Source organism: Ahaetulla prasina, chromosome 13 (genome assembly GCF_028640845.1).
Source record: "Ahaetulla prasina isolate Xishuangbanna chromosome 13, ASM2864084v1, whole genome shotgun sequence".
In the NCBI taxonomy this organism is placed as follows: domain Eukaryota; kingdom Metazoa; phylum Chordata; class Lepidosauria; order Squamata; family Colubridae; genus Ahaetulla; species Ahaetulla prasina.
In genome coordinates, this window is record NC_080551.1 from 11,213,666 (window position 1) to 11,228,238 (window position 14,573).

The window sequence follows — 14,573 nt, forward strand, 5'->3', positions numbered from 1 at the left end:
AAATTTTTTTACTACTGGTTGTGTGGCCGTGGCATGGCTAGGTGGGCATGGCTTGGGCATGGAATGAGAAGGATACTGTAAAATCTCCATTCCCACCCCAGTCCAGGGGAAGGTTACTGCAAAATCCCCATTTTCTCCTGATCAGCTAGGACTCAGGAGGCAGAGAATAGTCAGAAATTTTTACTACTGGTTCTCCGAACTACTCAAAAGTTCCACTACTGGTTCTCCAGAAGTGGCCAGAACCTGCTGAAACCCATCTCTGGAATGGTGAGTCTATTGGTCTATTGGCTATTGGTCATGGTGGAAGGCAGTTTTTTTCTTAATGTTCCTGGGAAGTTCCTGGTGCAGCACCCCAGCCTTGTAAATCCCACTTGTACACTTCACACACAACCCCAGTTGTACACACAATCATTTTCCTTCCTTTGCTCCTTTGCATTCTGGCTCGCTCCTGTGTTTCAGGAGACAAGCAACACCCCTCCCTTCTTCCAGCTTGTCTCAGCAGGTTGAAGAAAGTCATATCCACCACAACCCAAGGTCACACAAGTCAGTGTTAGAAGTTCTGTGGGATGACACTGCAGCTGTAATTGGCATAACCTGTTTTTGCTTCCCAGAGGGTGAGCTTTGTGCTTTACAAGGTCATGGAAAATCTAAGTGTATGCATATATCAGTTAATCCCTCCAAGGGTGGGCTTCAAAAATTTCAGTAAAGGGTTCTCTGCCCAGTTGCTGGGTGGGCGTATCCATGGTGGGTGTGGCCTAGTCAGCTTCCTGCACCACAGCGGAGGGGGCGTTTTTGCCCTCCCCAGACTCCGGAGGCTTTTCTCAAGCCTCTGGGAGGGTGAAAACAGCCTCCCCAGGCTCTGAAGGCCCTTTGGAGTTTGGAAATGGGCCCATTTCTGACCTTCCTTAACTTCTGGTAGGCCCATTTTCCACCCTCCCTGAGCCTCCACACACGCCCTGTACTTACCTGCATCCAAAACGGGCCACGTGGGGACTCCTGGGAGGGGAGGGGTGGGATGGGCGGGGCCAGCCAGGAGTGGGATTTAGGGGTTCTCCAAACTGCACAGAATCTTAGCTAGAGGTTCTCCCGAACCCCAGCAAACCCACAGCAGCCCACCCCTGAATCCCTCTCTAGCTTGACATCAGGAATGGGTTGTCTTTTTTTTTTGTAACCCAACATATATTACTATTTTTGTGTACATACAACCCACATGAGCCAGTTTTTTTTAAAAAAACGCCTGTTTTGTTAGTAATTTATTTCTGCGGTATTACCTTTCTGATCTCCTGCTGATAGAGTTTACGTTTTCCAGTCTTTATTATGTTCATTTAGTTCTAAACTCTAAATCTAGTTCTAATCTGCAATCCCCGGGGTCTTCATTTTTTTTTTTTTAGTATAAATTAAATTCATAAACTATCAAGGCAAAGGGAAGCGTTCCCCATTTTCCTACCACCCGCAAAGAGATACGCGGTTCTCTGTATTTGTCGCTGCTAAGTTCTAAATGCAAGAATGAAAATGCATCACTAACAAAGAAAGAACAAAAGCGGGGGGGGGGGGAGGGCAAGAAAATAAACAGCTGGAGAGACCCGAAGAGGAAGGGAAAAAAATTTGAAGGCCAAAGAAAAAGACACAGCATCACAGAAACAAGAGTTTCCTCCAGGCGCAGATGCCTGCAACAGGAATCCTGTTTTAACAAGCAGATGAAGAACTAATTCAAGGAAGGCTTTCTACAACATTGAGGAAAAGCATGTGAGAAACCCAGCTGGAATTTTTTCCAAACTCTGCTTGGAATCTTCTCTTCCTACCACCACGCCAATTGTTTTCAATAACTTCAGCTGGTTGTTAGTCTAACTAATAGCCCATTTAGCCCAGGCCTATCTAATCTGGCAGGAGTTTTCAAGAGCTCCATAAAACATTTCCAAGTCATCTCATTAAACAGACCTTTGAAAACTCTATCGCCAAAGGGCTGCAGAGTGAACACGCTGCAAGCTTTTCTGTTACAAATGAGCTTGGCAGAGTTTTTGCGTGGTTGGTTGTAGCATATTATGGCACATGAACCCACGCCGTGAGACTCAGGACACAAATCAGGATTATTATTTTTTTTAAAAAAAGTCATGGTGCAACTCTGGTTTGTTTAGTCTCTAGGCCAGCGGTTCTCAACCTGTGGGTCAGGACCCCATTGGGGGTCGAATGACGATTTGCCAGGGGTCTCCTAAGACCATCAGAAATATGGGAAGTATACTTGCGAGTTGAAGAATCGCGCTCCAATGGTTGACTCCACAAGCCAGCTGCAGGCTCTTCAAATCGCTAGTCGAATTCGGCTTCAGGCGTGATGAATTAAAAAAGAGAGAAATCTTTGCTCTGATGTCTCCCTCTCAAGCCAACTGCAATCACTCCCAATCGCTAGCCTAATCTGGCTTCAGGCACGATAAACTTAATAGGGGAGGAGTCTCCGCTTTAATGCCTCCGTCCTCAAGGCAATCACAAGCAGTTCAGATCGCTAGCCAATATGGCTTCAGGCACGATAAATTCAAAACAATTTTACGGTTGGGGGTCGCCACATCATGGGGAATTGTATTAAAGGGGTCGCAGCACTATAAAGGTTGAGATCCACTGCTCTAGGCGGTCTCCAAATGTATAATTTTAAGTACCAGAATTCATAGCAATGGACATGTTTGCAATGGAATTTGGGAACCTAAAGTCCAAGTTGATGGTATTTCAACATTGGTTCTCTTCAGACTTAAACCCGATTTATTGCTGTAACCACACAACACTCAACAGCTTAACCGAAACTGAATGATTCCAATTTCCTGGCTTCGCACAATGTGCAGAGCTACAAACTAGCTAATAATCGCAAGTGATTGTGCAAACTCTGTTGTGTCGGGGGTTCTCCAACCCTCACCATCTTCTGGCTATGATGAGGACCCTTTCCTTACCTTGCTGACAAAGTCTGCTCAGCCATCTTCACCTCTGTTTTACCAGATGACTGAATGTGAAGCAAATGTTTGACTTCCCCTCAACACTTTATTTATTTATTTTATTTTGTCAAGCATATAAAAGATTACAGATAAAAGTATAAACATGATTGTGAATACATGAAATGTATAAACATGATTATGAATATATGAGGTGGTTGCGAATAAATGGGGGGCATTAGGATAGGGATGGTAGGCATGTTGGTGCGCTCATGCACGCCCCTTACAGACTTCTTAGGAATAGGTTGAGGTCAACAGTAGACAGTCTAAGGATAAAATTTTGAGGGTTTGGAGAAGAAACTACAGAGTCAGGTAGTGCATTCCAGGCATTGACCACTCTTGCTGAAGTCATATTTTCTGCAATCAAGTTTGGAGCGGTTTACCGTGAGTTTCTATCTATTGTGTGCTCATGTATTGTTGAGGTTGAAGCTGAAGTATTCATTGACAGGTAGGACATCGTAGCAGATGATTTTATGAGCTATGCTTAAGTCATACCGAAGGCGGCGTAGTTCTAAATTTTCTAAGCCCAAAATTTCAAGTCTTGGTGGCATAAGGTATTTTGCTGAGAGCGGAAGAGTAGAGCAGAGGTGGGTTTCAGCAGGTTCTGACCAGTTCTGGAGAACCGGTAGCGGAAATTTTGAGTGGTTCGGAGAACCGGTAGTAAAAATTCTGACTGGTCCCGCCCCCATCTATTCTCTGCCTCCCAAGTCTCAGCTGATCATGAAGAAATGGGGATTTTCCAGTAACCTTCCCCTGGAGTGCGGTGGGAATGGAGATTTTACAGGCCAAAATTTCAAGTCTGGTGGTATAAGGTATTCTATTGCCAGTTGAGGAATGGAGGACTTTTCTCGTGAAATATCTCTGGATTGTATTAATGTCCAATGGGCAATGCAGGTTCCAGACAGATGAGCTGTATTCGAGAATTGGTCTAGCAAATGTTTTGTATGCTCTAGTTAGTAGTACAATATTACCAGAGAAGAAGCTATGCAAGATTACGTTAACAACTCTTAATGCTTTTTTTGGTATGGTAGCAATAGTGGTGAATATCTACCATCACAAGACCTACTGACCACACGAAGCCCTTATAAACAGAAGAACACTGACACTGACATCCCTTAAACTCTGCTGAAGATGTTACCTAGCCTGGTAACGAAATGTTTGGAAACCAACCCATAAGCTCGGAGAACAAATCTTCACCCTCACTGGTTGCAATAGCACTTAGATTTATATACCATACTGCTCCATAGTGCTTTTGAAGCGCTCTCTGAGTTTTTTATAAATGTCAGCATATTGCCTTCAACAATCTGGGTCCTCATTTTACCGACCTTGGAAGGACGGAAGGCTGAGTCAGCCTTGAGATCCATTAGGATCGAACTCCAGACGGTGGGCAGAGTAAGCCAGCAATACTGCGTTCTAACCATTGGGCCACCAGGGCTCCCGACAGCATCTATCACACATCACAATAATGCCAAAATGATTATATGTGCACATTAATACGGTATCATCACACAAATGCAACAATTGCATAATTGCATTATAGCAGGTTCAGATTTATTGGTTGATGGTTCGATTGTAAAATTTATTATTATTATTTTTTTTGCATTTATATCCCGCCCTTCTCCGAAGACTCAGGGCGGCTTACATTGTGTTAAGCAATAGTCTTCATCCATTTGTATATTATATACAAAGTCAACTTATTGCCCCCAACAATCTGGGTCCTCATTTTACCTACCTTATAAAGGATGGAAGGCTGAGTCAACCTTGGGCCTGGTGGGACTTGAACCTGCAATATTGCAAGCAGTTGCTGTTAATAATAGGCTGCATTAGCCTGTTGCGCCACCAGAGGCCCTATTGGCTGCCCATCTTCGCCACAGGATAATGCTCGGCGGCTTACAATCTTAAGTATAATGGTATGTGGCAATGACCTTGGGAGATAAGGAGGAAGAACAGCGAACTGGACAATTGTTGAGCAAAATGCATCTCAGCCCCACAGAAGGAAACAAAATCTCAGAAAGTGTTGAAAGAAAGGATCTTCCCTAGTCGTCTGGAAGATAAAAAATAAAGGCAGAAGAAACGCTTCCAGACTATCAAAATTTTTGAAATGTAACTTTACAACAAAGTTAGCATTAATATATGGTTTGTGCTTTCAGTCTGGACCGCCTTGGCAGTAAAACACCTATAAACTGTATCAAACTACTCAAAACTATTGCACATAATCTAAAGAAAGGCAATCAGCAAAGAAAAGCAACGAGAATAGGATCAGACAAAGAATATAACCATATCTCCTCCTGAGATAGGCGTGGTCCAATAGACCAGGGATCTCCAACCTTGGCCCCTTTAAGACTTGTGGATTTCAACTCCCAGAGTCCCTCAGCAGCTGGCTGAGGGACTCTGGGAGTTGAAGTCCACAAATCTTAAAGGGACCAAAGTTGGAGACCCCTGCAATAGACCATCCAATAGAAATTGCATACAAGTAGTCCTCAACTTACAACTGTTTGTTTAGCGACCGTTCAAAGTTGAAATGGCACTGAAAAATGTGGCTTGTGACCGTTTTTCACACTTACAAACATCGCAGCACAGTTCATGTTTAGGACGGTTGCAGTGTCCCAGGATCATGTGATCCCTTTTTGCGACCTTCTGAAAAGCAAAGGGAAAACCAGTTTCACTTAACAACCATGTTACTAAGTTAACAACTGCAACTGTTGACTTAACAACTGTAGCAAGAAAGGTTGTAAACCAGGGCAAAACTCACTTAACACATGGCTCCCTTAGCAACGTAAATTTTGGGCTCAATTGTGGTCATAAGTCGAGGACTACCTGTTCCAATTCCACAGGCTTGTGAACCATCTATCTCCATCTTACCACTTTTGTGATGGACGTTCCTTCTTATTGAAAACAACTCCAGAATAAGTGTACACATCCAAATAAAAACCAGAAAAAGCAATCTATGAAAGAGGGAACTAATTGTTGTGACCCAGGCCCAAGTGGGCGGTAATAAACGTAGTCCGTGGAAAAACAAACTTTATTCGAACAGCTGGGAATTACTTCATTCCCAGCGTTGTTCAACTCAAAGTAAAACAAATGCCTCCCAACACAAATTCCTCAGTTATCTCACAAACCTTGGTCCATTTAGGCAAACTGCCAAAGGCCCTTCCTGGCAAACATTCAGAAGCCACAAAAACAAAGACGTATACGAAGCAGAAGACGCAGCTACAACCTTGTTTTCCGGCAAAGCTGAAATGCTGGTCCTGGTCTGTTTTAAGCCTTATGGGAGGGGCCAATCATCTCTTGGCCCTACACCCGAGTTGTCCTCTCTGCTTGAGCTGCTCTTGCCTTCTTATGCGTGCATTAGGAACAGGCTCCACCTGTTCCTCTGCCTCACTATTATCAGTCTCTGGAGGCTCTGGAGTCCGCACCTCACTCCCTGATGGCCCTGGCCCCACCTCAGCTCATCGCTGTCCGACTCCGTTGCCAGTTCCGTAGGCTGATGACTGACCACAATACTAATGGCTGTGGAAAGCTACTCTAAAAGATGTATCTAAAGAAGTCACTGTGGGAGCCTGGCGTTCTTCTGTAGGGAGAAATCTTTCATAGGAGAAGTCATGTTGCAGAGAAGGTTCCACTCTGTGTCATCACCAAACAGGTATCTGCAGACCGTGGCCTCATCTATCCCATTACTGAATCCAAGGACAGAAATGATGTAGCCCAATTGAAACGCTTTACCTAAAACTTGCTTTAACAGATTTGTAAGTCAGGGGAGATTTGAATCGTGGTCAGTTCCCCCACTCAATTCATGTACCACATTGTTTGGCAAACTTCCTGGAGAAATGCTTCTGGAGATAATGTTTTAGGGCAGGGGTCTCCAACCTTGGCAACTTTAAGCCTGGCGGACTTCAACTCCCAGAATTCCTCAGCCAGCTTTGCTTTGCTGGCTGAGGATTTCTGGGAGTTGAAGTCCGCCAGGCTTAAACTTGCCAAGGTTGGAGACCCCTGTTTAGGGTGTATTCACCCACCATGCTAACCTATCATAGGTCTCAACGTGGATTGTTTAAATTAATCCAAGTGACTGGATTTAGGCAATACATTGAGTCCAAAGTAACAAATGATACTTTAGCCCAGTGATGGTGAACATTTTAGGCATGCCCAAATCGGAAGGGGTACACCCGCCCATGCGCATGCATGCTCCCCAGAGCACCGGAAACCTGACAACCAGCTGGCTGAGCTGGGGTGATGGGACGCGTGCCCACAGAGAGGGCTCTGCGGCTTTAGCCTATTACAATGATGGCTAACCTTTTTGCCATCATGTGCCAAAAGCGGGGTGAGCGCAGGGGGGGGGCCAACTCGCGCACGTATCCACATCCATATTTCTATGTGCCCCACCCCCCTGTGCATGCACGCGCTACCTCCCCATGTTCCCACACTTTTTGCACGCGATGGCATGGTGGGCCCATTAGGCCCATTTTTCGCTCTCCCCAGTTGGGAAACAGGCCATTTCCGGCTCTGGAGGGCCTCCGGGGGTGGCTGGAGAAGGCAGTTTTTGCCCTCCCCAGGCTCCTAGAAAGTCTCTGGAGCCTGGGAAGAGAGAAAAACGGGCCTTCCCCACCCACCAAGAGGCCCTCCGGAGGCTGGAAACGGCATGTTTCCTGACCTCTGGTGGACCCAGAAGGTCCGAAAATCAGCTGGTCAGCGTGCAGATACATGCCGGAGCTGAGCTCATGTGCCCACCGATATGGCTCCATGTGCCACCTGTGGTATGTGTGCCATAGATTCGCCATCATGGGCCTATTATATTGTATGACCCAGTCTTCAAGCAGTGCTTCCTGGGAAAACTCTAATTCTACTTATTTAACAAATCGATATTACACAACAACCTCTTAAGAGGTTGGTCTGCAATGCTTTGTAAAAGAAAGCTATGCCGTGTTTGCCTGAATTGTGCTTCAGTCTGTTGCACAAACCCCGTTACATGATTCGTTTTTGGTTCAGTGGATTGTGTGAATTCAGCCTTCCATGGGTTTACATTGCTTTAGACCGTAGCTATTGATTCCATGACACTTATCTATGTCAGTCAATTCAAGTCTTCCCTATTTTGCCCCCAGGCACATTAAATATTAAACCTCAGAGCTTGTTGGCTTAACTACATCCTGAAAAGAGGGCTGAAATTCTAGAAGTTAAGTCAGAATTTATCGCAGGTCCTTTTAGCACCCAGACAAATTGCCCTGCTACCAAGAGACAGAGAGAGAGAGAGAGAGAGAGAGAGAGAGAGAGAGAGAGAGAGAGAGAGAGAGAGAAGAAGCGAACCAAGAAACAGTCCTGAGCCAGAACAGAAAGCAATATGCAAGGATTAAAAAAAATAATAATCAAAAACTTCTTTGCAGCTGAAGAACACAGGGATAAAAAAAAAAAAAGAGAGAGAGAGAGAGACCGTAGGACATCCTCAGAGAATCAAAGTTCAGCAGAGGTCATCGTAATGAAAACTCAAAAAAAAAAAAACCCAGTGGAAAGAGGTTTTTTTCTTAAAAGCCAAGAACGGGCACGGAGGTTTTGACCAAGATGAACTGCAGTCCATTGACACACGCAGACAAAATGTCAGGCTTCAGTCCCATGGAAAGAATTGTACCGTTCAGACAACCTCCCCCCCACCATCCCAAATAATTCTGGTAAATATTATTTTTTTAAGAAAGTGGGAAGCCATAAGCAACTGCTGTATTTTAAGAAAAAGCAGAAAAATACTTAACATCTGTGTCTTATCTTTTTTTTCCTTCCGCCCCACATAAGAAATAACCTGTCCCTCTCTGAGCAGCTGCTGTCTACTTGTTTTTTGCAACCATTCGTTTCGCTTTCATGTTGTGCCTTATGGACTATGTAAGATCTCTCTCTCTCTCGCTCTCTCTCACTCTCTCGCTCTCTCTCCCTCCCTCCTTCTCCCTCCCTCCCTCCCTCTCTCTCTCCCTCTCCCTCTCTCCCTCTCCCTTACACAAGAGAGTATTTTCTGCAAAGCATCAGAAGCACTTGTGTCATTACTATTGGTCCAAAGATTTGCAGTTCAGCCAAAGGTTCCATTTAACTCCAAGGTACTTAATCCTCTCCCAGACAACAACAAGTGCTCCAGGTGGAAAACTGCACGGTATTATGGTTTGAAGGATACTTTAAACGTGAATGGATTGCTTAGATGTTTGCTAACAATGTTCCCTTCTTTTCTGGCCTCCAAATCATGTGGGGAAAATCATGGACATCACAACCCCCAATAATTTATCAGTGTCCTTGATAAAAGAACTCCATCTTCTAAATTCTCTTTTTGTGCACGTTATGTCAACATAGCTGCAACTTTACTGTCCTTGTTCCCAAAGGTTATCCACAGAGTACCTGGAGATGATCTCCAGAAAAAAAAAGTCAACAAGATGGATGCTGGATTAGAACATGGAGTCAAGTTGTACTGCAAGAAATGAACAAGTGACTTCCAATACAAACTGCCTGTTAAATAAGTGAAGAAACTTTAACCCAGTGAAGTTAGCTGGATTCCCATTGTTCAAAAATCTACAATGAATACTAAAACTTTTGGGTTCTCCCCTTGTGTTAAACCATCAATCACAATGGCTAAACCACAAACAAGCTACCTTAAGGCTAAATCCTAATGTTATGTTATCCCCGATTCCAAGCACTGATCAAAGTGCCTTCGCCTGAGCTAAATCCCTTCTTGCCCTTGTGCCTGAGATGTATCACTCTAGACCACAGCTGTGATTATGCTGGTTTGTGTTGTGGTACTGATAAACAGCCGTGACTGACAGATTATGGATGGGTTCACACAACACACTCAACAAGCAAGCCACAGTTTGCCTTCTCAATCTGTACAAGCTCCGTTCAGAAATCATACGCGTGCTAGGAAACTATACTTCCACCTTCTCCTTGACTAGTTCACTTTTAGTCTGCATGGAAAACGACGCAGTCATTAATTCAATCACTTGAGTTCCTTGTAATCTCAAGCTGTACTATCTATTCCTAGGCTGAGCACCATCAGAATAATTAGAAGGTGTGCTAAGAATCTCAAAGGTGTTTTTTCAAAAGGAAAATGGACTGCCTTTTGACGAAGAAGTCAACAACATTTCGCTTCCCCGTCTGGGAAGCTTCATCAGTGGTGACTGGATAGTAGGTGATCACAAATGAAGACGCTTCTGGGATGAGAAGCTAAAGGAATTCTCCTTCCAACAAAAAAAGCAATAAAAAACAATCCAGTTGCCTTTTGAAAAAGCACCTTTGAGACTACTATGACCTGGATGGTTGAGAATCTCCATAGACACATGCTAAGAATCCTTTCAACTAGCAAACCAAAGATGATCACGAATTCATAACATGTAGAATGGCCTCCCTCGGAGCCAGACGTGATCACAATACAACCTAAAGCAAATCTCCCAGACTCTCCTCTTGAGTGTAAGTAATGGACTACAACGTCCATCATCCCTGACCCAAGGCCAGCATCCTCTTCTCACAACCACTAACGAGAAGCCGATAGAAAGCTTACACAAAGGATATTAATGAAGAACAGTGCTCACCTGCTCATACTGTCTTAGATGTTGGGTATCTCCTGCGTGTTATCATTCTCCCCGAACATAGGCTCACTTGTCTATCTCCTCCCTCAAACGTGGTACCCTCACCTCTTAGAAATTTCTCTCACTTTATCCGAGGTTCCTTGCCTTTTGAGGCAATGCACCTTCCTTCCTGAGATTCATTAATTAGGAAAGACAATTGTCTGTGTTTTGATCACTGGGTTCACACTATATCTCTTAACCATGATGTATTGCACCCAAAACTAACCAACAAGGATCCTCAAGACTTAAACTGCTGCATAAGCCATTTGTTTTTGTTACGGACTAGCTGGGTTTGCACAATGTAATGATTAACCATGATTTAAGCCAGGAATCTTGGGGTTATTTTTTTTTTTATTATTCACAGCCCATAGTAAACCGTATACTAATTGCATCGATTGATCCTATAAAACACACCCAGCTAATATATGTTTGGGTTTCACTATGAATGCAGCCAGTAGCTGTACATTTGTATAAACAGACTAACCTAACCTAAAGGATCTTTAGCTACTAAATGAGATGGAGTAAAAGAGACACTATTAAAATCTGATAAATCTGCCAAATACGATCACCAAGCGGGATGAAATACCTTTACTGGCAAGAATCTCAAAAGTTCTCATTTTGCAGACATTTCAAAGCCTTCCCATGGTGTTCATTTGCTTCTGCCCCAACCCTCCCAATAAATAAATAAATAAATAAATAAAGACACCCACAGAGAAATCAATTAATCTTAAACATATTGCAGCTGGGAAGAAATATATAAATGGCTTTATAAATGCTATTAAATTGATAAGGGCATATTTTGCTGGGCAAAAATTAAATATTGATTCATTTCCAGCAGGCAGTCCCCTCTGGAATCCGTCTCCGGTTTATTTTTTCTGGCTTTTTTTTTCCCCCTGCCCTTTTCTTTCAGCTGTCATGTTCTAGCTAAGTAATTACCTTTTGTGTCCTCTCCCTTTTGCAAATCTCCGCTCCTAGTCCCTTGGACACAAAAGTCCTCTGCAAAAAGTTGAGGTTGGAGATTAAAAGTTAATTGGCCCTGAGCCAAGGGGAGGAAGAATGGTCAAAAAAAAAAAAAAGCTTAGAGATGTGTGGAAGAAAAAAAAAATCTACTGGAAGAGCCACAAATTCAGCCATGGAGGCGCAAGGGTGTGGTGGTGGGGGGGTGTATGTGTAGGAGGGATTGGGGGCAGTTTAGCCAAAGTAGACAATAGTAGAAACAGGGGCCTCTGGTGGCTCAGCAGACTAAGTCTGTCTGTTATTAACACAGCTGCTTGCAATTACTGCAGGTTCAAGTCCCACCAGGCCCAAGGTTGACTCAGCCTTCCATCCTTTATAAGGTAGGTAAAATGAGGAGCCAGATTGTTGGGGGCAATAAAAAGTTGACTTTGTATATAATATACAAATGGATGAAGACTATTGCTTAACACTGTGTAAGCCGCCCTGAGTCTTCGGAGAAGGGCGGGATATAAATTCAAAAAAAAAAAAGTTCCTAAAAACCAGCATGGCCATACCAGCATGGCTTTTCCAAAAGGCAACTGGACTTTCTTGGGTTTTTTTTTTCTTTGAAAACATTTCACTTCTCGCCCAAGAAGCTTGTTCAGTTCTAACTCAGCACTGAGGAAGCTTCTTGGATGAGAAGCAAAACTTTTTCAAAGAGGGAAACACCCCTTCCCCCACCCCCCCACCCCCAAGAATGTCCAGTTATTTTTCGGAAAAGCACATTTGGGACAACCGTGACCTGGATGGTTGAGAATCTCCAAAGACAGCAGAGTCTTCCTCCTTCAACAAACCTTTTGCTCAAGGAAGAATGCAACATCCATCTAAGAAACAACCGGAGAAATAATCTAAGATTTTGGCCAAAGAGGAGGAGGAGGTCCAAAATCCCAGAATCTTTTTCTTCTTCCAAGCCAGCCAAGAATCTACCTGCGCTGGAACAGACGGAGGTACACAAGTCCAACTCTCAAGGTGGCAACAGCGCTCAGTAGAAAATCTCAAGGTGGCCTTTAGCCAGTCTGGAAAGGGTCTTCTTTGGTCCAAAGCATTCAAGCAGAAATGGAGAAATGCCAACCTTTCACCTGTCTAGCATTATTTCCCTCCTCCCCCCCCAATACAACACCTGAGCATCTCATCTGTAAGACAACCGCGTCAGCAGATCTGTGCAAAAGCCGAAAAGGATCCGGCTCTGGTTTTAAAAAAGTCAAGCCAGCTGAATGGGATGATGGGATGTTTTTCCTAAGCTAAAATGCCCCCTCCAGCGGGCACGGGATGGATGGGTAGGAGGACGCTTGGGGCTTCAACCCAAAGAAACATCTGCGATCAATTTCTTCGAGGCACCCATCCAGTCGGGAGAGAATCCTTTTGGCTTGACAAGGCAACAGGCACCGCCAGTTTGAAATCAGTGGGGCCGTCGACCCCGGACAATGAGGGACCGCACGTCGGAGAAGGTCGGGAAGCCCAACCTGTCGCCCTCCATCTCCGTGCCTGCTCAGCAAGTCAGCGGCCCCGGTTGGTGCAGCGGCTGTGGATCTCCCCGAGTCGACTCACCGCGCCCGGGTTTAACCTCGCCAGACTTAGCCCCCCCCCCCCAAAAAAAAAGTGGGGAGATGAAGAAAATCTCAGCCCCGGGCCGAGCGATCTGGACCTCCCTTGGCAAGGAAGGAGAGCAACGCCTTCAGCCTTCGGTTTGATCTTAACGGGATCTCGCGCTCTTGCCTCCAAACCGGATCGGGACGGTTTCCACCGCTCCTTCTCCGGTTTCCACTCCGCGCGTCGCCTCTTTCAAAGCAGAAGAAGCGGGGCGGGGTCACGGGAGAGAGGACACGAGTGGGAAAGTTCTTGCGGGAGCGCAGCGCGCGGGGCAATTGCGGGAAAGTGCGGAGGGGAGGGAAACCAGGTTAGGAGGGAAGGACACAGGTTAGCGGGGAGGGAAAAAAGGTTAGGAAGGGAAGGAAACCAGGTTAGGGGGGGAAGGAAACCAGGTTAAGGGGAAGGAAACCAGGTTAGTGGGGAAAGGAAACCAGATTAGGAGAGGGAAAGCAGGTTAGGGGGGAAGGACACAAGTTAGGGGGAGGAGAAAAGGTTAGGAGGGGAAGGAAACCAGGTTAGGGGGAAGGGAAACCAGGTTAAAGGAAGGAAACCAGGTTGGGGGAGAAGGAAACCAGGTGGGGGAGAGAAACCAGGTAGGGGGTTGATCTCTCCAATCGACCTTCCAACCCTCCCCACGATCCCACCCCCACTCTCTCCCCTCCTCCCTCCCTGGACATGCAGCCTTGCGAAAGTTGCGCGCCTCACCTGCCCGAGGTTCAGGTAGCCATAAACCGAAGCCAACCGGTCCGCTTCGCCGGGGCCCCCCAGCACCCGCACGGCCCAATGGTTGGTGTAGTAGACGGTCCGGGACCGCCTAGCCGGCAGGCAAGCCGGCAGCGCCGCCAGCAGGAGCAGGTAGCTTTGTAAAGAGCGCATGGCGGCGGAGTCGGAGTCCCGCTGGCAACCGATGAGCGCTCGAGACCCGCTTGCCCGCTTTCCCAGTCCGGCGAGAGCGAATCGCGGCCAGGCGACCGGCTGCCTTAGCCCGCCGGTGGGTGGAGCCTCGACCTCTTAAGGCGGCCGCGGCCAGCCGGGAAGGGGGGGGGAGGAAAAGGGGGGGGAGACCGGGTGGGGGAGGAGGTGGCGGCCTCCCATCCCCAGTGCCGGAGTGGAGCTGCGCCCCGGGATCCCGGGCAAGACAGCTGTTCCTCGCTGCCCGCCTCGGAGCTGCGGTGCCAGCCAGGGATGCTGCAGCATAGAGGACGGGCAGCGGCTGTTGCCGCCGCTGCTGCTGCTGCTTTGGGCATTCTGCCTTCGGCCCGCCAGCCAGCCAGCCTGCCAGCCTGAGCCTTTGGAAGCAGAAAGCAGCGCCGCTCCAACAGGGGCACCCCAAGGCTGCTCGACTCCGCCGCCGCCGCCGCCGCCGCCGCTGCCGCTCGGATGGAACCGACGGAGCTGGGATTGGGGTTGCGTTTGGGGATGTACACGACCT

General features: G+C 46.3%; 1 protein-coding gene across 1 annotated transcript in view; it reads right to left on the minus strand.

The window, feature by feature from the left end:
* Positions 1-14,128, minus strand: part of PCSK6 (proprotein convertase subtilisin/kexin type 6) — a 157,090-nt gene extending 142,962 nt beyond the window's left edge. Inside the window, exon 1 of the mRNA XM_058156640.1 lies at positions 13,847-14,128. Coding sequence (XP_058012623.1) covers positions 13,847-14,017 — 171 coding nt within the window. The 5' untranslated portion in view covers positions 14,018-14,128. The remainder of the gene's footprint in view (positions 1-13,846) is intronic.
* Positions 14,129-14,573: the final 445 nt, after the last annotated feature.